At 39.1% G+C, this 24,109-nt stretch overlaps 1 protein-coding gene across 1 annotated transcript in view; it reads right to left on the bottom strand.

Moving 5' to 3' along the window:
• LOC122811455 (antigen peptide transporter 2-like) overlaps positions 1-24,109 on the bottom strand; it is a 320,151-nt gene that overhangs the window by 177,288 nt on the left and 118,754 nt on the right. Inside the window, exon 3 of the mRNA XM_044083306.1 lies at positions 8,487-8,601. Within this exon, the coding sequence (XP_043939241.1) occupies positions 8,487-8,601 (115 nt within the window). The remainder of the gene's footprint in view (positions 1-8,486; positions 8,602-24,109) is intronic.

The raw sequence follows: 24,109 nt of genomic DNA on the forward strand, positions 1-24,109 counted from the left end.
CAACCCCACCCCCCAGTAAGGAAACCTCCGTAAAAAACTTCTCCAAAGCCAACTTTATGCTACTCAAGTCAGAAGTGACAAACTTCACTACACCCATGCAGACAGGAGCTGAAGGTTCGACTGCTGAATCCTACACTAAGGCACTGTACGAGCACATTCAGTCGTGCATGAATCGTGCCATCCCAAATAGAACCAAGCCACTCTCCTCCAAAAAAAGGAAGTAAATCTGGTGGTCCCCTGCCATAAAAAAACTATACAACAGAAGAAAGAAACCGTTGCAGAAAAGAGGAAAATCCCAGGATGCAAAAACTCCCTTACCAGCCTCAGTAAGAAGCTGAGATCCTTCATAAAATCCTCCAAAGCTAGTTACGAAAATAAAATTGCCAAAGATTCCAAAGACAACCACAAGGCATTCTATAGTTATGTCAAGAATCTAAATGGCAATGCTCAGATATGCTCTGAGCTACAACAGAATGGCATTAAATATACTGATCCCAAGGATATTGCCAATATTCTGGCAGATCTATTTAGTGCCAACTTTACCCCCCCCCAAAGGGCCCATCTCAATACCAAAAGATTGCCAAATTCCAGTAATTACGGCCACACAGGTAGAAACCGCACTCTCCAAAGCTAAGAATACAACATCCATGGGACCAGATGACATCCCGGGCTGTGTATTACATGAACTACAAAATTAACTGGCACCTTACCTATGTGTCATGTTTAATCATAGCCTCACCTCAAGTTTCATGCCCACTGAGTGGCACACAGCTACAGTTATCCCACTCCACAAGGGGGGTCCACCTTGGATCCTGGGAACTACCGTCCCATCAGTCTGACGAGCCTGATCTGCAACAGCATGGAACGCATTATCATGGAATTTATAAACAAAGACATTGGCAACCTTCAAACACTGGACCCCTCCCAGTTTGGGGTTGTGAAGGGCCAATCTTGTCTCCTAAACTCGACTGACTTCTTCGAATCAGTCTCCAGAGCTGTGGACAAGGGTAAGGCAGTCCACACAGCCTATCTGGACCTCGCCAAGGCCTTCGATGCCATCCCCCACTCTGGAATCATAGATAAACTTACTAAGCTGGGCATAAATCCGTACATCACTTGATGGGTTGCCAACTGGCTTACTGACACAACCCAGACTGTAAAAGTAGCCGACTTCAAATCCAGCTCCAGACAAGTGACAAGTGGAGTACCTCAGGGTTCAGTCCTGGGACCGTTCTTGTTTGGCATCTACTTCTCTGAAGTATAGGCCAACATTAAGGGACTGCAAACTGGGAGTCATTATTGAATCCCCAAATGATGTGGATATTTTACAAAAGGGCCTTACAGAAACAGATGCTTGGTGCCAGAGCCATGGGCTCAAGCTTAATGCCAAGAAATGTACAGTTATCCCCTTTGGGAAAAAACATGTACCCATGAATTACCACATAGGTGGCAGTACACTAAACACCGAAAGTGTGATGAGAGACTTAGGGAGGGAGGTGGACAGTGATCTCACCTTCGAAAACCACATCGCCACAACAGTCAGGAAATCCTTCTATGTGGCACACCTCATCACTAAGGGCTTTTCATACAGAAAAAAGGAGGTCATTGTCCCACTGTACTCATCTGTCATTAGACCCATTATAGAGTACAATGCCCCATTTGGTATGTACCTCACAAGACATCTGCAACAGCTGGAAAGGCCGCAGAAATACCTCACTAAAAGAATCACAGGTCTAAAGCAGATGCCCTATGCTGACCATCTAAAAAAACTCCAGCTATACTCTGTGGCATATCGTTTAGTCAAAGGCAATCTCTGCTTAACATACAAGGCCATGTCAAACCCTGAGCTGTTGGACATGCTCCACTTAAAGAAATCCCAATCCCTCAGAGCCACACGCTCCAGGGATCTAAATCTTGTCATCACAATGAACAAAAAAAATATGCTGGAGGGATAGGTTCCTGACCCAGCGACTCCCCAGACTCTGGAATAGATTGCCCATACATGTCAAGCAGAGCGCCTCCTTGGCCCTCTTCAAAAGAAACCTTGACGATTGGATGGGAGATAGGAAATTCACCCCAGGGATCACGTCAGTCACCCTGCAAGACAGGGGTCCAGGGAAGTAAATACTGTGGGAAGAAATATCCAGGGAATTGTTACGGCTAGGCTTGTATAGGCCCTAGGGCCGATAGCCTAGTACCAACCTATGAACCTATTACTTCCAAAATCTCTCTATCCCATGCTTACCTATTTCCAAACCTCTTCTATGGGTCTCAAATACTCACAAATCTACAATCCTCTCTCCTGTCTAAACTAGAATCTCCTTACAACAAAATTGCTAGACTCACTGCAGGTCAAACCTACCAATCCCACCACTGCCTTGCTCTCAAAAGCCTAAACAGGCTAGAATTCCCCCAACAACTTCTCCTCTCTCAGCTTCTGATCATACATTCCATTCTGTACCAGCCCTCCTTTAGCCTCTCTTTTCACCTACTATACCCCAGTCAGATCTCTCCGTAGTTTTGAACAAAACCTCCTCTCAATTTACAAACCTAAAAGCAAAACTGGGCAAAGCCTGTATAGCTACTTGCCTGCCCAAGCCTGGAATAAACTTCCACTACACATCAGAAACATTACTCACCCTCAGAGTTTTAAGAATGCTCTCAAAAATTTCCTTTTGAATATTTGGTTCTGTCACTGTACCCACCCACACTAACAGGCCCCTAACTCCCTTATTTCCTTCCTGTCTTCTGTCCTCCTCATCTCTCTCTCTCTCATGTCCATGTATTGCCCTGAATTCCACCCCTACTCCTACTAGACTCACCATAACTGCATCTTCTACTCCCTGTTCTCTACTCACCCAGTCACACATTCCTCCTTTCCTAACATTGTGTGAACTCTCCTCTTATTTTGAACTCTCTTTACAACGGCTCATATATCTGCTGAAGTATCATCCAAAGTGTACTGGTGTATGCCTGTTCATAACTTCAGATGTACAAATGACTACAGCCTGGCTTTGTCTCTACTGCCAGACTCTTGCGTCTGCTATTATGCCACTCAAATTGCTGAGGTTTACACCTGTAAATAAGTTCTGATGCACAAATGTTTCCATGTAGGATCTGTTTATACTATTCGTGTGTACACTTTGTTTGTTATACTAGTTATATGATTGAACTTGTACACTATTTGCTTCTACTAATTGTGGAGTTATATGACTGAACTTGTGTACTAGCCTGTGGAGCCTTTCTCCCCAGGCCTCCGCTGAAAATTGGCTTTGTTCCAAGTCGGACTTTCCCAGTTAACAAATGTTAAATAAATAAAAAAATAAAAATAAAAATACTAATTGTGGAACTTTTCTCCCTGGGCCTCCACTGAAAAAGGGTTTTACCTAGTCGGACTAACCCGGTCAACAAATGTCAAATAAACAAACAATAAATAAACATGGCATCCACACTGATCATGCCATACAGCAAAAGGAAGAAACTGACTAAAGAAAGTAATACACTACGAAAAAATCAACACAAATAAATTGGGGCTTTATTTCTTGATTTTTTCCAAAGATTTTGATAGTGTAAATCACACTATTCTTCTTTGTTGCCTTATTAACCATTGGCATCTGTACAGGCTATAAATACTTTTGTACACCAGTTGTCTAAAAGAAAGGTCCCAGCGTGTCCACTGAAACAAGTAAACACCATCTCCACTGTTAATAGCAACCTGAATTCAGCAAGGATCTGTCCTCAGTTCCTTTCTCGCTACCATATTTATAAACATGTCTGCTTTCTCCAACAGAGTAAACTCATACAATATGTTCAGGTAATGCAGCAATTGTTTTGTTCTAATCTACACATAGCTAAAGTCACTACTAACGTTCATGGCATATTTAGTCAAATTCAAAAATGTCTGGATAATTCAGGCCTTCTCCTCAACACAACTAACTTTAAAAGAATGGTGCTTAATTAAAAAAAAAAAATTTCCAAGAACAATGTAACATTTCAAATAGTGTTTTGGGATAAGATTCTACTAAAGGAGATCTGCTTAACAAGCTTATTTGGCATAATTATTGATGAAGTTGAAAAATTTGATGTGCATGTCAAAACTTTTACTTTCATAAAAAAACATCCAAAACTTTGAATTTTATATCGAGCAAATAATTTAATGGCTTAATTTAAATTCTGTCTCCCTGGACTTGTTTGCAAATAATCTAATGGAGACCGTGTCTTTTTAAAAGTACTATCCAAAAAATGCAACTATCTCCCTCTCACATTCTGATAATGCACTGTAAAACTCCTCTTCAGAAAGGCACTGTTCTACTACTTCTGTAGTTACTGGTAATTTTTATTTTACCTCTTCACTGATTGAGTAACACACTGGATACCACTGTCCCTTTTCAGTGACAACTTATGAACACTGTCTGGTTAAGTGACTTGCTCAGAGTCATACGTAGGCAAAAGAAAGTGGCAGGAATCAAACCCTGTACCCTGCACCCAGGAAGCAGCTCATTAATAAATCAAAACATTAGTCTTCCATGCTGCCAGACAATTTAATTTAGTATTGCAATGGTATTACTTAAATAACATAGCTGCACTCCCACTTTACCTTATCTCCTTCAATCAGCTATCAGTCATTTGGAATCTTGGTTACCTCAGACTACAAAACTGGTAGCTACCTTCCAAAATAAGTCTCACCAGGGGTACCAATATTCTAGACCTGGTCATTACCAACATGGGAGATCGATGCTCCACACCAGTGGTCACCCCCTCGGTCAGATCAGACCATAAGCTAATCACCCTTAACATCCACATCCCACCCCCACCCCCACCCCCCTTTAAGGAAACCTCCGTAAAAAAACTTCTCCAAAGCCAACTTCAATGCTTCTCAAGTCAGAAGTAACAAACTTCATCACACCCATGCAGATGGGAACTGGAAGTTCAACTGCTGAATCCTACACTAAGGTGCTGTACGAGCACATTCACTCGTGCATGGACCGAGCCATCCCAAATAGAACTAAGATGCTGTCCGCAAAAAAAAGGAAGCCAATCTGGTGGTCCCCTGCCATAAACAAGCTGTACTACAGAAGGAAGAAACTGTTGCCCTCACCAGCCTCAGTAGAAAGCTGAGATCCCTCATAAAACCTTCCAAAGCTAGTTATGAAAACAAAATTGACAAAGATTCCAAAGACAGCCACAAAGCATTCTATAACAATGTCAAGACTTTAAATGGCAATACTCAGATCTGCTCTGAGCTACAGCAGAATGGCACTATATATACTGATCCCAAGGATATTGCCCATATCCTGGCAGATAGATTCAGTGCCAACTTCACCCCCTCTCACCCCCTAAAGGGCCAATCCCAATACAGAAAGAATGCCAAATTCCAGTAATCACAGCCATTCAGGCAAAAACTGTACTCTCCAAAGCCAAGAATACAGCATCCATGCGACCAAACGACATCCCAGGCTGTGTACTGCATGAACTACAAAATGAACTGGCACCTCACCTATATGTCGTGTTTAATCATAGCCTCACCTCAGGCTTCGTGCCCACAGAGTGGCGCACAGCTACCATCATCCCACTCCACAAGGGGGGTCCACTTTGGATCCTGGGAACTACTGTCCCATCAGTCTAACGAGCCTGATCTGCAAGGCCATGGAACGTATTATCATGGAACTTATAAACAAAGACATTGGCAACCTTCAAACACTGGACCACACCCAGTTTGGGGTTCGTGAAGGGCCGATCTTGCCTTCTGAACCTGATCGACTTCTTTGAATCAGTCTGCAGAGCTGTGGACGACGGTAAGATGGTTCACACAGCCTACTTGGACCTTGCCAAGGCCTTTGACACTATCACCCACTCTGGAATCATAGATAAACTTACTAAGCTGGGCATTAATCCCTACATCACTCGATGGGTTGCAAACTGGCTTACTGGCAAAACACGCACTGTAAAAGTAGCCGACTCCAAATCCAGTTCCAGACAAGTGGCAAGTGATGAATCGCAGGGTTCTGTCCTGAGACCACTCCTGTTTGGCATCTACTTCTCTGAAGTACAGGTCAACACTAAGGGACTCTGGCTTACAAAGTTCACAGACGACTGCAAGGTGGGAGCCATTACTGAATCCCAAAATGATGTGAATATACTACAAAAGGGCCTTACCGAAACAAATGCCTGGTGCCAGAGCCATGGGCTCAAGCTAAATGCCAAAAAATGTATAGTAGTCCCCTTTGGGAAAAATCACGTACCTGTGACCTACGACATAGGTGACAGTACACTAAACACTGAAAGTGTGATAACAGACCTAGGAACACAGGTTGACAGTGGTCTCACCTCTGATAACCACATAGCCACAACAGTTAGAAAATCCTTCTACGTGGCACACCTCATCCCTAAGGGCTTTTCATCCAGAAAAAAAGAGGTCATTGTCCCTCTGTACTCATCCCTCATTAGACCCATTATAGAATACAATGCCCTGTTTGGTAAGTACCTCACAAAACATCTGCAACAACTAGAAAGGCTGCAGAAATACCTCACAAAAAGAATCACGGCCCTAAAACAGATGCCTTATGCTGACCGTCTAAAGAAACCCCAGCTATACTCTGTCGCATATTGCCTACTCAGAGGAGGTCTCTGCCTAACATACAAGGCCATGTTAAACCCAGAGTTGTTGGACATGCTACACTTAAAGAAATCCCAATCCCTCTGAGCCACATACTCCAGGGATCTTAACCTTGTCATCACGATGAAATGAACATGCTGGAGGGATAGCTTCCTGACCCAGAGACTCTCCATGCTCTGGAATAGGCTACCCATACACATCAGGCAGAGTGCCTCAATGGCTCTCTTCAAGAGGAACCTTGACGAGTGGATGGGAGATAGGAAATTCACCCCGGGGATCACATCAGTAGCCCTGCTAGACAGGGTTCCAGGAAAGTAAATATTTGTGGGAAGCAATAGCCAGGGAATCTTTATGGCTAGGCTTGTATAGGCCCTAGGGCCGATAGCCTAGTACCTACCTATGAACCTATGAACACGTACAATTTCTGCCACAAATAAGCTATTGACTACATTATCTGAAATGTTCCATTCCTCTACCCTATACTGCATTGCACCAAGCTTGTATCAACATCACATATAATGTTATTGTTCACATCATAGATACAAACTGTAAATTCCATCATATCAATTCTTTGTCTCACAGACCTACTTTTGCTTAAAATGGATCCACTTTGTAATCCCAAAATACTGAAATCCCGAATTTCAGTATTCCGGACTTACAAAGCCGAAAACACTAAATCCCGAAACCCCATAACCGCAAAATTTAAAATCCCGAACATACAATACACATACAGCACACACATACACACTACTTCCCCCCACAATCAAACAGATAAACCTACACTACAGATAAGCATGGGGGCAAGCCCCCCACTGCACCCCCCACTTAAATATACTAACTCCCAGATCGCACAGACACAAAAAGGAAACTCACACCCATACATTTCACAGTCCTTCACACAAACACACATCACAGTCACAACACACACTGACACACACTAAAGCCCCTAACCAACACACATACACATGCATACCTACCTAAACTTCCACCCATCCATTCACACACCACACCACCAGAAGCGAGAAATTCAACATCTCCGAGCTTCAGGATTTAGAATTTTATGCTTCTGTGTTTTCGTGATTTTGTGATCAGTATTTTGAAATTATAAAGTGGACCCCTTAAAATATATGTCTGTCTTTGGCACATACTGATACTTGAAGTCAGTAATACTCATGTAACCTATTCAAAAGTACACATGGACAAATCTGTCATATAGAACATGCCTGTTAGTGGTTGATTATTTGCCTAGTATATACAATAATGCTGCTGTTCTTATAAAAGAAACATTTGTAAATCATCTTCTTTTATAAAACTTGTTCATTAAATGGTATACGTACATGTACAGCTTTGTAAATGGAGCTCCTCATTCTAAATTGTTTTTCTTCTCACTTCGCCTGTAAAACTTAATATGTTTTATGTTTGCATACATAGTTCTTCAAGTTTGTAATTGTTTCACAAATCTTTTCTTGTTCCACTATGAGTGGCCAAATGAAAATCCCTCAAGCCTTTACTCCCTGAAAGACAAACTGCTGAAAATAACTTCCCTAAAATAGTTTTCACTGTTTTTTGCAGGGGGACAAGCCCTCCTGTACCCCCCCATCCAACAAATGCAATCATCTCCACGGTCACATTACAAGGGGAAGAGCGCAAAGACCTGGAAATGGTACAAAGTGCCTGCACGATTTTGCGACAATGCCTGGAAATGCCACAACTGTTGTGAAATCTAGTCTCAGGGAGTTGAGACTTGGAGAATCACCTTTCATAGAGCAGTAGTTTAACCACTTTTCTTCTAGAGACCATGCTGAAAACAGATCCTGCTTAAGGTTGGCAAACAAATTCCAAATAATACTGTCTAAAAGGCTTTACTTACCTGCCCATAGAATACAAGGCCATGAAGAATATGGCAGCAAAAAATTCATCCTGCTTGAACTTGGAGCCAAGGATGTCAATGACTTTCCCAGTGTAGTAGGGAATGAATGTCTCCACTAAGAAACAAAAAGAAAGCTTTTAGACACAAAAAACACATTTTATGCAGGAAAAAAATGAATAATTTATTTTATATATTGTTCATATGTTAATGTAATGGTTACCATTTTGTGTCTTTATACTGTCTGTATTGGAGTTTTTCTCCTCGGGTCTCCACTGAAAATGGGCCAAAAACCAAGCTGGACCAACCCGGTTAACAAATGTCAATAAATAGATAATAAATAAAAAATGGCAAAATGTAGTTGAGTGTCTCGATGTCCTAACAGTAGGAAATGCTACTGACAATCGTAAGTTTAGTAGCACCATAAATTTATGGACTGTTGGAAAAAAATATTTCTTATATCACACAAAAATGAAGACCCAATAAGTAAAAACTGCAGCAAAGGCAAAACAATGAAATTCTAAGCAACATAAGCTAGGTAAGCAGAGACTGAAAAAGCCACTTACCTTCTATCTGTCATAACTATTCTCTTTTTCTAAATTTTAGATTGCCCAACAGTTCTGACAACAAACAGGAAAACATGTAAGATTCCATTCTGAAATGTCATATATGTTACATTTTGACATTTCTCAACATGAAGACAGAAAATAAAAGTAGAAGTGCACATTCCTGTGAAAAATACAGGTAGTAGAAGTTTATCCCATTACAGACTGTTGTTTTCAGATACTGCCACTTTCTTTTATAGTAAACTTGTGTTATAATTTGTTTTATTAGTTAAAAAAGAAAAAAAATGACTGCAGTAATACAGCTCCCCGACTAACCTGTCAGTACCTTTTATGTTACACTGTGGGTTCCTGGTCTATATTGGCTGTTTAGTTTCTGGGGTATACACAATTTTCAAAGCCCAAGAAAATGCTGCTTTTGATTTAGGCAAGCACCTGTAGAAGAAGGCACATAGCAGCCACAGATACCACTGATTTAGAATTAGATATATCTCCACTGATACCCTCCTCACATTTAAGAAGTCAACATAAAAATCACCTCACATATACTCCCCATCACACACCAGTATTAGCTAGTATATCAAAAACATCTGACAGTCAAACATGACCTCTTAGAAATCTATGGAGCAACATTTGAACCATCCCTTAAAATCACTTGTTAGTTCTTTTCAATGTAAGTAGACACATAAGGAGTACTGGCATTTTAAGACACCCTCATCCTACCTAGAAGTCACCTCTGATGTCTCCATTAAAGGCCTGTCAGTAATGCCACTATTTGAAGTATATCTTCATTTTCTGTTTGCCTGCTATAGCAATCCTCAGCTCATCACTTTTATAAACTGCTTTCCCTGACAAGAGCTGCTGTGTTACAAAGCAGTGCTACCAAGCTGAGCATGACAGCTCAAACATATCTGTCTCCATCTAGTTTCTAGCTCATCTTAAAAGGATCTCCAGTTGTTTCCATTAAAGCTGAGACATACAATATCTTCACTATGTCCTGGGACTGTCGCACACTACCTTGTCTTAGTATGTAATTTTACTTATTTATACTTGTTTATCAGGGTAGTACACTGATCAGGTGTAACCATCTGTAGGCACAGCTCAAGTGAATGAGAATTCACAAATGAACACAGGGTCAGTTAGATCAAAATGACAATATAAAAAAGAAGTACAAAAATTATTTTACAATACAATTAGTTTGAAAACAAAAAGGCAACAGTATGACATTAAAGCAGAAAGTACCACAATTGTATAAAGAATGTTTACAGTCAGGATAAGATAAACAATGCAGAAGCATTGTGTAGACATATGCAGAAAGAAGAGAGGAAACTTGATGAACTTATATGGCAGGAAGGCGAGTTTTAGGGTGCATTAGATGATGTGGCCTTTATGGGGGCAGGATCAATTGGTCTCCTGCTAAGGGTAGGCAATAAAGTCCTTTCCAAAGTTGAGGAGTTTGGAGTTGTCTTGAATGGAAAAAGGAAGGAACTACCAGATGGAGAGGTCAAGTATGCAGAAAGCATTCCTGGTAAACTAAAGGGAGGATATGAATATTTTTTCATAGAGGCTGACAGAAAGGGAAGCTACAAGTTTAAACTGTGGCAATGTGTAGAGTTGAAAACCAAGTAAAAGACTGGCTGTTTGTTTTACAGGGAGCCATTTTATTTTTTTAAGAGTGAGGCAGTGATGTTCTCGTGGATGAAATTGGTGATGAAGTGGCTGATGAATTTGAAATTGTTTAGAGTGTTGTGGTGTTATATTTGGAAGGTGAGTTTGAAACTGGTTGGAGTGTTGCAGTATTATATTTGGACGGTGAGTAACAAAAAGGAGATCATATTCAAGTTGGGAGAGCAGGACTCCTTTACTAATGCTTGAGCTTGTGGAGGATGAGAGAAAGGTAGAGATTTTTTTTGGCCCAGAAGAGCAGAGTTTATTTTAGACTTTTTTTTTCTAAGTAATAATTGAAAGTTGAGATACTGATCAAGCCAGAGGCCCAAGTACTTAAATGAGGTTGTGGTTTCTATTGTGACGTTGTTTGCATCAAACATCAAGATGGACTTCGTGGTTGAAACGTCTCTGAGGAGTACCAAAAAACACTGATTTGTTTTTGAGGGATTAAGAATTAGTTTGTGTTGGATTAGCCAGTTGAAGTTGAAGAAGGACAGACAAAATTGAGACTGTATTATTCAGTAGAAGGGGCTTGAGCTGTAGATGACCATGTCATCTATACATAGAAGAAGAAGAAGAAGATGAAAATTATGTGGGAGGTTGAAAGGCAATGTGTTAATGAAGATAGAGAACAGAAGGGGGAATAATGGAGCCTTGGGGGTCCCTTTTGAGAAGGTGGGTTTCCTTGGAGAGAGGTTTACCTATTTTGATTATAAAGTGCTAGTTGCCTAATACCTAAGAAGCAATTTAACCATGGGAAAGCACCATTACTAATGACAATTTCTATAACATATTTTATGAAGCAAACGTTGGCGGTCACATCAAAGGTGTTAATAAAATGAAAAAATGGGCACCTGTTTTGTTATCTTTGTCAGTGTTTTGTTGGATGTTGTCAGTGAGTGTCCAAACAACACTCACTGCACTGCAGCCTGTGCAGAAGCCATGTTGTTTGTAGGACAGGAGGTGATATTGCAGGATGCATTGAGTGAGCAGACTATGGACAATTTTTGTGATTTTCCTAAAGTTGTAAGACAGAGATGGGATGGAAGTGGAAGAAGTGAGTAGGGTTTGCTTGTTTATGGACAGGTTTAATAAGTGCTGTCTTTCAGACAGAACGCATGATGGTTAAATGAAACTGATATTAAAGATGGGTTAAAGGGAGGGATAGGTGCTCTCTGCAATGGCATAGAAACCAAAGGAGAATGCTGCCAGATGTTGGGAGCAATCTGCTTTGATACTCTTAAGCAAAGCCTAGTTTTTTTTTAACTTTTATGAGTTTGAAGTAGAAGTAAGGGAGATAAAGGGTAGTACAGAAGGGAGATCACAAGAAGAGCGGGAGGAGATTCAGGAAGGGAATGTTGTTAAAATCCTGGAGGATGTTGCTGAGAGTAATCGTACATTTACTACAATGTAAGAAGGATAAAGCCTTCCTGGTCTTCTGCATCCAGTAATTCCATTAACATCTTTCCAGAATTGCTTAAGACAGTATAAGGTATATACTTGTTTGGATTTGAGTAAGGAAGATTTATGTCTTCTGATGGACTGTTTGATTAAGTTTACAAATGTGGTAAAGTGGATACTATTTGTAGCAGTTTTAAAAGCAATTTGGGCTCTTAGGTAATCCAATTGGAATGTTGTGTTTTTACAACCTTTTATATCTAGGAAAAATTGGTCTTATAGTTGAAATACAGTTGTAGACTGAAGGTTTGTGGCAATACTTTGGTCATCTTCTGGAAGAATGGAAGAATATCAACATGAGGAAAGGTAGCATTTTAACAGGGAACTGCTATCACTGGACTGAGGTCTGAAGCTCTTTAGCAAGGGAGAGAATTTTATGGACTGCTTTGTGATAAAGAAAGTAACTGAGTAGTAGTCACTGAGGGATGGTGGGAAGACAGATGTTGGATATCCATACATTCCTACAAACAAAATGTTTTTTTTTAAACTAATAATTTTAGTTTAAAACTTGCCAAACAGAAGAATTCCAGGTCAGTAAAGACAAAGAATAATTCACTTAGAGAGGATAGCAAGACAAGTGAAATGCTGTGGTAAGCTCATGGGTAAAATGCCAGTAACACGCAGGGCCCACAGCTAGAAAAAGTCACTGACAAAGAAAGATGGACGCTTTCTTGCAGAAACCAAATAGTCTGGCACTATCCACAACTCAACTCAAAAAAAATCTCAAAATACACAAAGATGCTTCAGCACTATTTGGTATTTTTGATCTTATTTATTTACATTTGTCCTTCTTTACAAGATGCAATGTAATCCTTCACAGTACCAGTCAGGACACCCTCCGTGGGTGCAAAGAGTTAGGGGGTACAATCAGCATGTGCTGATGTTGGGAGAGTGCTGCACCAGCTGTGAAGAAATGTAAAGGCTGCCAGCCTAGCCAGATAGAATTTTGTAGATAATTTTGTCATTTGTAAATATTAATATAAGCCACAGGCTTGTTCTCTTAAATGGAAGAAAATGGTGTTAAATGTGCAACTGTAAAAATGTAACAACAGTGCACTCTGCTGTAGGAAAGTTGATAAATAAAGCATTGTATAATTGTTTGATCACAAAACCCAAAGCCAAGATGTCTGGATGAAGGAATGCTTGCTTTTGTTTTGAGACTAGAGTTAACTGCTAGAATTTGCATGTATAATGTATTTTATTGTTGTAGTTTCCTGCCAGGTGCAAGATCAAAAGGGCTGTTGCACTATGAGCTTCTGTTAGCCCGGGAAACAGAAAATAATGATGTAATCTGAAATGAGTCAGAGGTACTGTGTTATCAATTGAAGGAAAGACAGGCTCAGAGCATTTTGCATTTGTCTTGAGAATATCCAATATCACAAGCACTCTGCCTATGTTCTATATGTAAGTTTATTTTAAGTATTTATCTGTGATCTCTGAACTCTTGACTAACACTGTGTAGTAAGAAGTATTGTCTTGTGCTCTTATTATTTATTATTAAATATTTTAAACCTTTCAGCTGTGGCTGTTTTATGTAGAGATAAGTTCATCTCTAGAGTACATTGCATGTACATAGTGATACTGTCCAAGCCACCCCAAATAAGCCTTGCTGTTGGTCACACTTACCAGTGGGATAATAATATTGCACAGTAATAAATGTGCACTCTTTGATAAGGGCCTTATTAGTAGCTGATATTAGTGGGTGGTTTCAGCTGGTACTACCGTATAGTCTGGAGAGAATGGGGGCACAGCTGGAGAATCTGTGCCAGCCTTCCCCAGGAGTGTCTGTGTGGTGTATATAACTCGTATCTCAAACTGTGTGTCAGCTACTTGGGCAGGGACACAAAGTACTGGCTGGACAGAGAGAGTGCTGGAGGTTTTAGGTTGCCCACTAGGCTGACATCTGGACCCTATAGCTGTGCCAGTGGGGAGTCTTATTGGGGATCTGGACAGACAGTGAGAACTCACCCCCAGACTGACTGTGATCGCTGTGTGCTCTTAAGGGAAATTGTACTTTACTGTGTGTGTATTTGTTATCCTCCTCTATGTGGAAGCTGCTCACTGGTGTTAGTGGTGAGGAGTGAGGCTCCTTGATTGCTGTGCCAGTGCACGGGCGTCAAAGTGGCATTCAGACATAAATGCTGATACTGCACTGAAGACAAGTGTTGAAATGAAGCACCTTTGTAAGGAATAAGGTTTTCTTTTTTCTTTATTTTTTGTCTTCTGCAAGAAAACTTTCAGCTTTCTTGGTCAGTAACTATTTGTAGTTGCGGCTGCTGTGTGCTATGGAAATTTTGCCCATGATCTTACCTCAGCATCCCAAGACAAGCACTTGAATGAAATTTTGTTGCTTGAAGTTTTAAAAGCAGAGATACAACGTGGTGGGGAACAAGTAGTCACTAGTATGTTTGTGCCAAAAAGCAGCTCTTGCAGAAAGCCAGTGTGTAGATATTTATTTGCTTAAACCTTTTTTTTTAACATTTATTTCACACAGGTTATGGAGAGGTTGATATAAGGATGTTCATGCTTAGGAGATATTAACTTATAGTCGCACACCCTACTGGAATATAACTGGAGAGTGAAATAAAACAAGAAACTCAATGCCTGAAAATTTATATCAGGGAAATGATAAAAGCAGCAAAATGAACAGCAAAAATAACTCTTTTTCAATGCATAATAAGCAAAAATTACATGCTTTGAATTTCTACAAAAAGCCAGCCTATCATGATACAATGAAGATCACATGACTAAACAATTAAAATTTAATACAATCACCATAAAGCAACAGATCACAAATACTAAAATAACCTGATATTTATTAATCTAATTTTGTCATAATAATGCACTGCCTGAACAATATAACACAGATTTTCTTATAAAAAGTAATGTTTAGTTTTTAGTACAGGTTTTATACTATTTAAGTTATTCAAACCAGGTTGTACATCAGCCCTAAAGTACTTTATCCATTTATATTCTGCCATTTCAGTTCTATTAACCAATCCCCCCCCCCCCCCCGTATACCAGGATACATTTTTTTGAAGAACTCTAAACATAAATGCATGTCTCTTGCCCATAGATAACATATGTTTACATAGAGCATTAATTAGTCTCAATACCTCTACTTATGTCTGATAAATATGAACTAATCGTTCTTTTAAGTTTTAATTTGTTTTCCATTATACAGATATTATCATAGGCAACACAGTTTGAAGGTATACATTTTCAGTATAACACGTAGCATATGTAGAAAACTTAAAATCTTGCTTAGTAATACCATGCCTAAAAACAAGTGGTGTATTAATTTCACTACAAAAAGCATTCATAGCAAGGGTTAGTGCCTTTTTCTTTATGGTGGAACTACTTACTTGATTTTGACATAATTCTTCATAACATAGCAATTGTTTAAGAATTTTCTCTCTTTTAAATATAAATTTAGGTATTTCACCCACAACATATTTAGTATCAAAATTTGACTGTAATATTGCCCAGTTCTTACATATAATCTGCTTTATCATGTCAGTATATCTATTAAACTTCATACTGTAACCAACATGACCAGACTGAAAAATATTATCATTCCCATTATTGCTACACGCATTACTATTATCACGCTTGCTTAACATTGACTGTCTTATAGTTTCAATCAATTGTGTGTTATAACCCCTAATACAAAAGTCTTTAGCCATATTGTTTAATTCTTGATGAAAATTCTCTTCACAGGTGTTCAGTCTACTGGCTGTCAAGGTAACAAATGGCCTGGAGATCTTTCCTATAAATCATGGTACCAAATTCCTTATTATTAAACGTAACAGTAATATCCAAACAGTTTATTCTTTCTTTGGAAAAGTTTAAGTCAAAATTAGAAAATATGTGGTACTTTGTAAACGTGAAACAAATCCATTCAAATTTTCTATGCTCCCAGTCCAAATGAGAAAGATATCATCCACAAAACATTTGAAATACACTAAATTCCCATCTCTAAAAGAGGTTGTCACATCATTATTGAAAATATAATTGCCTTCCCATTTAGATAACACTAGGTTGGCATAAGTGTTAGCAACTGAGGTGCCCATGGCTACCCCCAGTTTTTGATGGTATAATTCTTTATTAAATAAAAATACATTATTATCCAACACTACTTCTAGCATAGAACATATCACTTCTACTTTAGTGGCTGAAAAACCGCTGTGTAGACGTAAATATTTTCTTATACATTGTAAACTAAAACATTCAGTACAACTGTAAACAGTGATTTTATATCCACTGTAACTAAGATAAGTCCATGATTATCATTATCATGTGACCAAACTTTAAGGCTACTAAGAAAATCATTTATATCTCTTATAAAACTGTTACTATAGCACAAAAGAGGATTTAACTGTTTTTATAAGTACTTGAAATTAGCTGTAGTTATCCATCTGTTATCAGACACAGCAGATCTCATAGGTGGCATAGTCATTCTCTTATGTAACTTGGGCAAGCCATAAATATTAGGTATTACAGGGTTAGGGGTAAACAAGTAATTATAAACATCAGACATAATAGATCCTTCCATCAACAAATCATAGAAAAAGGCTTTTACTTTGTCAATAATAGCATTAACAATTAGCCTACCTACTTTCTTAAAATATGTTATACATCCATTCATTATAAGATTTAACATCCATAATGACAATATTCCCTCCCTTATCTGCTTTTATTATTATATCCTTATTTAGACAAGGATTATGTAAAGCTTCCCTTTCACTATGATTAAGGTTATAAAATCTATTCTTTTTATTACCTGTAAAATACAGATCATACATATCTTGTTCACACATGTTCAAAGAAGCTTCACAATGGGTGTACTAACAGGTATGAATGTACTTGGTCTTTTTAAATTTTGAATAACAGTTTCAGAATCATTTTTATACATGAGTTTTAAATAAATGTTGTTGTGTCTTTCGGCTTTTCCTGGTTAGGGGTCGCCACAGCGGAACTCCGGTCCGCTAATGATTGGTAGTTGATTTTTACGTGCCGAGTTACCAGCCCTGACGCACAACCTTCAACGAAGGTACGCCCATTCACGCATGTCTCCACGCAGAAGACGCTCTAGCTGAGAATCGAACCGGACATCGTCTTACTGTGAGGCGACAACGCTACAGCAGCACCACCACCACGGATCTAATCAATATTACGAGCAAATAATCTAAGTGGGCTAAATTCTTGGCTAGGCTTGTAAAGGCCTCAGGGCCAACAGCCTAGTAACTTCCTATGATCCTATAAAGTTGTGTCAATGATCCACTAATACTTCCTTCACTTGATGGCACAAAGGAAAGACCTTTATCCAATAATAATATTTTTTTCAGTCTGGTCATGTTAGTTACATTATGAAGTAAAATACACATATTGACATGATAAAGCAGATTATATGTAATTTACGAACAGTCAAATTTTGAAGGCAGCTACCTTGAAAACAGTTATGGTTATGACCCAAACATTTATGTTTACAATTGTTAACAGAAATGCACTAGAGTACATGACAGGTAATACTCAGTTTAAGAAAATAACTGATTGTCTTGCATTGATGAGTATTTGCTTTAGGCAGAAATATGGGGCTTCTTTACAATCACTACATTATGGTATCAATATTCTGCAGAACTGCATGGATAGACTAGGTTATGTTTAAATATTTGTTATAGACTATGTTATACCAAAACTACTGATGGTGGGTGATGCAAAAAGGACACTATTAAAATGTCAACACTAGTTGAAGGTGCTTCTATAAAACAGTATACATTTGCCTGAAAGTTATGAAGGAATTCAATGAGACTAATGTGGTGTTTATGTGAAGGTAATCATTTGAACATGCAGAGAGTAATTTAATTGTCTAACACTGGATGTGGCACACGTTTCATGAAAATGGTTGTGGTCGATCAAATGCTAAATCAATGAATGTACAGTTGTGTAATCTACCTATACAGCTAGACTAATGCAGCAGTGATTACTATGATGAACACAGTACAGTTGTGTAAGTTGAACTTACCATAACAGTAAATATTCAAATGATCACTGCTGCAGTAGCCTTAACTATATGCATTATATCCTGCCAAGGATATAACAGCCAGCCAGCTTCCAAAGCTTCAGGGCACCTTCCATACTCCAAAACTGTGAAGCAGCTTGAACTGAGCTGACTAAAAGACAAGTATGGGTGTGATGCCCTTCAGAGCTTTCCTTCTAGCAGAGATAGGAATGCTGAACCCTGAAGGACTCTCCTAGGAAAAGCAAAAAAATAAATGTCCACACCCTAGCATAAAAAACATGCCAGAACCCAAGGGGGTGAAGTTAGGGAGGAAGGGAACAGTTACTGTAGCAGTGATCATCTGAACATCTACTGTTATGGTAAGTTCAACTTACACAACGGTATTCTATTTATCATATTGATCATTACTGCAGGTAGCCTTACGTAGCTATATGGGTAGATTATCTCAGCTAACTACATTTGAGAGATGGAAGGAGAAGAGTCAAAGAATACCTGTAGAATGATCCTAGGAAAGCTAGATGTAGGCCCTAGAGAAGGAATCAAAGTTATAGTGCGTTCTGAAGTATGTACAGAGGACCAGGTAGCAGCTTCCAGAATATTTCTAGAATACAACCCTTTCCAAAAACCACAGATGAAGCCAAGGCCCTGGCAGAGTAGGTCTTGACCCTGCCTGGAATAGATTTGATATGGTGAGTATAACAAAAGTTAATAACATTAGACAAACATTTGGAAATAGTCAGTTTGACTCAAGTTGTCTCTTCTTGTATTCATAAAAACACACAATTGATCTGAAGATCTGAAAGATTTATCTCTGTTAAGATAATACCATAGTTGCCTGTTTGCATCCAATATATAGAGTATCCTTTCTCCTTCGTTTTCAGTTCAGTAAAGAAAACAGGAAGATGGATAGTTTGGCTTGAAGTAAACTTGGATACCACTTTAGGCATAAAAGAAGGATTAGTTCTCAAAGAAACTCTTAGATAGAATTGACTTACTATAAGAGCTTACAACTCAGATAACCTTCTTGCAGAGGTCAGAGCAATCAGTAAAAAGTTTTCCAGGTAAAGATCCTCAAGTCAGCCAGATTAGCTGGTTTAAATGGAGTGTTAGCTTCTTTAACATTAAATTAAGACCTCAAGGAGGGGACACCATTTTGGAGGCCTCTTATGCGAAGCTATTTTGAAGAACATTTTGACATTATATGGGCTCCATGGTCAGATATGCTGAAATGGGCAATAAACTAAACTTGACAGAGGAAAAAGAAAGGTCAAAGAGTTGTAACTCACACAAACATTGTAAAACCAGAGAATAACTAGCCCTGAATGGGTGTTGGTTATGTTGTTGGCACCAACCAGAAAACCTTTTCAGGTTACTAACATATGATTTTCTAGCAGCAGGCTTTCTTGCCTCCATTATTATCTGCTGCATGTCATCAGTAAACAGATGCCTAAAAGGAATTAAGACCCTATAATCCCAACAATCAACTGAAGATAACTGATGTCGGAGCTTATCAAACATTTCTGTTCTTGTGCGAGTACCCTGGATATTAGTGGAAAGGGTGGAAAGGCATAAAAGAACATTCCCGTCCAAAGAAAAAAAAGAAAAGGCATCTGCCTCCTAAGCCTTCTTGCACAGAGTCTTGGAACATATTATTTCCAGTAGATTATTCAAAGAGGAGGCTTGAAATATGTCTCAATTATTGGAATACCCCCGGATCTAGTTTCCATTCATGAGGGTCTGCCCTGGTCCTACTCAGCTTATCTCCCATCCAATTTTGCTCTAACGGAATGTACAATGCCTGTACAGCAAGACTGTGCTGTGAAGCTATATCCCAAGCTAAAATGGCTAGTTTGTATAAGGAGTATGACCTGCATCCCCCTTGCTTGTTGATATACTATATGACTGTGGCATTGTCTGAAACTACTTGAAGAGGTCCTAGGGACCAAAGATGGTTCAGAGAGTTGAGTACCTTGATTAGGGCAAGCATCTTCTAGATAATTATGTTCTTGCTTCTGTCCTTGGTGTTCCACAACCCTGCACTTTTACCCCTCCAGAAACTGCAAAGTCTGAAACATCTGTTGTGACTGATTGCTTTGGAGGAGGGAGTGAGAAGAGGAGACATGGATTCAAGGTTATCTATTGTCTCCACCAAAAGATCTCTTTTCTGGTACACCCCAGCACTGTGATTTGAAAAGATAAAAAGTGGTGATACCGGGACCAAACAGATTTCTGATACCACTGTATCTTTCCCATGTGGAATCTAGCCACGGATATCATGACAATCATAGATTTCATGTAACCCAAAATTCTGAGGCATTCCCTCACAGTGACCAAAGTCTGTGTGGAAACACTTAGAAATAGAGCTAAATAAAGATCTATTTTCTTGTGGAAGAAAAGCTCTTTGAACTAAGGTGTCTAGTTGACATCTCAGAATAGAATCCTGTGCGAGGGAGTCAAGAAAGACTTTTGAATGTTTTCTTGGAATCCCAGCTTATATAAGAGATCTCTCACCCAATAGAGAGATTCCTAAAGAAGGACTCTGCAAAGATAAGCAAGTTGTCTAAGTACAGAAAAAAGTGGATACCTTGTAGTTTTCAATGAGCTGTAACTGGAGCTAGACACTTTGTGAACATTCTTGGTGTAGTGGATAGTCCAAATGGTAAGGCAGAGAACAAATAATGTGATCTAGACACACAAAACTTTAAGAAACGTATCAAGTCTGGATGAACAGGGGTGTGAAGAAGAGTAGCTAGAAACAAAAAGAGTCTGATCTGGGGGAATAGGAATGACCCCCTAGAAAGAAGGAATTTCATCCCACTGCTATCTGTAACCCTGTAACCTTGATGAATGATTTTTCAGAACCCATTTATCTGAAACAATCTGTTGCCAAAGAAAAAAATGAAAATTCACACTTTCTGCAAGAAAAAAAGGGGCCAGGGTGGAAGGGGGTCAAAAGGTCTCTTAAATAGTCATTCAGTCCCACTGGACTGTCTTTGGTTTTGGGAGGTTTGACATTCTCTTTGAGACCCCCTTGCCATTTTATCTTAAATGTTTGTTTACCTGAATTTGTTGAGACTGTTCAATCTGTTTTTTTCCCCAAAACTGGATGGGGACATAGAAACTCCTTTGGACAATTTGAAAAAGGGATGGTTAAAAAAGCTTAAAAAGTCCCTGGATCAGCTTGTCCCTTTCATCACATTTTTGATAACCTCTGCAACAAAGGGGCCAAACACTACATCTCTATCCAAGGAAGAATATAAAATCTCATTTTTAACATCATCTGTGAAGTTCAGAGAAGGCAGCCATGCAAACTTCCTTTAAACAGTACCAGTGGCCATAGCCCTGGAAGAAGTATCCGTGGGGTCACACACACACACACACACACACACACACACACACACACACACACACACACACACACACACACACTGAAAACAATGAATACTGACTTGTGCAACAGAAGAAACTAAGCTACTGAAACCAGATTTTTCTTCACAAGAAGAAAATGCAGATAAAACATCCCTCATACTTCGCAATTTGTCAGAGCAAACTAACATATGAGCCTAAAAATACAAAATTTTGAAAATCAAAGCTGCAGTTTTTTCCCATACCTATCAATAATTTTTACATTATCAGAAAGAGTAGGATTTGAATTAACTAAGTGTTTAGCAGCAGTGGGATCAACTAAAGCTATAGGTACTGAGTCAGGTTTGGGAATAGTGTATACAATTTAAAAGACTAAGAAACTTTACACATTCTATCTGCATTTTTATGGGCAACTGGCTATCAGGAAAATCACAGGTAGTAACACACACATCATCTAAAGGTGACAGAACAGGAAGAATGGGTGTGGATTGTGGAAAATCCTTCAGTAACAACTCATTGTATTTTCTAAGAGACTGAGAAACCTTAGTGTTCTCTGACTGAAAACACTGGCACATTCTAACAATACTCTCAGGGAAAGAGAAACCCAGACAAGGAGAATCAGGCACTGATCTCTCCTCTGCCTGAATCAGAAATCTGAGGGAAAAATAGTTCCCTGAATGACAACCCCTCTGGATGTCTCTCACCTCCTTGAGACTCCCCTTGAGTCCAGCTGTCAACAGGCATGTAGCCAAAAAGAACACAGAAAAAAATACAGCAGTACATATTTACTGGAACTGTTAAAGGACTGTGTACAAAAAGTTTGAATGTTTCTGCCTCACACAAGCTCATATTGGAAACATGCAGGCACTAGCAACTATGGTGTGTTATAACATAGTAATTCATACCAGTCTTTAAATTGGTCATGTGGGATATTGGGCATGATAATTTTACAATGTACAACCTCTCTACATGAATGATGTGACTGAATGTGAATGCAGAAGAGACTGATGGGAAGGAGACTGTAGGCCAGGTTGGTAGCAAAGCATAACACTTCCAAAGGTACTTCTACCCATATGTCTGACATGGCTGAATATCTGTGTAGAACAGCCACTGGTGAGACCACATCCACAACATTAGCAGCTTATGTGTTACACATCTAACAAAATAAGTTCATACACAGCAGAGTTCCTATGTGTTTACTCAGTGTCCATATAAGATGGATACAGAGTTAGATATGAGGTGGAATGCATTCATGACCCACGTGAATAGGGAGCTGCTTTGGTTTCCTTGAAAAAATAGTCTGATTCTATTACCTTTGTTCGTCCAACTTTTACACCTTTTGCTTCTGCTCCCATTACTGATAAGGTTAAAGGGACAATGCTAGTTCTAATAATATTCCTACAATTACAAGTCATTGTAGGGCTGACAGAGGTTGTAGGCAGATATGTACTTTGGAATAGCTTGGGTGTACATTTCCATGATTTAATGTGAAATTATCACTATATGTGTAACACAAAAGAAAATTCAGCTATATACTGTAGGATACATTGAGAACCTATGCTATTCAAGTACAACAGACCATTTTTGATCATACCTGTACACTTGGAAATCTGAATGGTGTTTTGTTAGCCCTCTGAGGTGTGAGAAATATTGGTAAAATGAAAAATGTACACCTTACTACCAAAACCAAACAGAGTAACAAAGAAAATAGTTTTGCAAATGTTATATACTACACTAATTGTTTTTCAAATAATGGAAAAAAATGTGATGCATTCCAAAATAGTACAGCTTTATATACTTTTGCATATCATATACAAATACATGCTTGTAGTAAGAATGTCTTTGAATCACCTAAACACAGCTTCACACACTAACGCAGATATATGCAGCCTGTGCATGAGGTGTGTTGTCAAGTGAAACCACATTAAAATTGTGCACAAAACTTACACATGACCATGAGGTATACACATGAACAGTGCACACCTGTGTAAGCTGCTACATGAGCACACATGTTGCTATGTACATGTTGCTACCACCTTGCTGAACTTGTGAAGCACCCTCTACTGCATGCAGAAAGTCAAGCAGCCATGCCTGCTTCCTTCTGGCACACTGACACATCCTGGCTGCTGAGTGAAGCAAACTGAATTATTCTTCTATCTCCTTCACAGGGCCTATAAAAAGAGAAGCAAGTAGATGCCTTTGTTGGGCCACTTAAAACATTGAATGCCTAGTATAGCCTGAGCTAGCACTTAACAACGGCTGTAGGCTTTCCACGGTCTGCAGAACAGTGCAGGCACCAACATGATGATTTGTAAAACTGCCAATCTGATCTCCTTAAGAATGGAAAGCAAAGGTTCAACAATAGCTCTTTGATATGTACTGTAAGCAATTATTTAAACAGTTTCCTTCATTCTGACTGAATACCAGCCAGTCACGTAGTTGTACCATTACTTAGATAGCCCACTGGGAATATGTGTGTGCAGTTGTTACAGTTGCACATCAGGGGTACAGTATGCAAACATTTATGTTAGTATATATGTTTTTTAAGA

This window comes from Protopterus annectens, chromosome 9.part0, assembly GCF_019279795.1.
Source record: "Protopterus annectens isolate FY-2018-M chromosome 9.part0, PAN1.0, whole genome shotgun sequence".
Classification (NCBI taxonomy): domain Eukaryota; kingdom Metazoa; phylum Chordata; order Ceratodontiformes; family Protopteridae; genus Protopterus; species Protopterus annectens.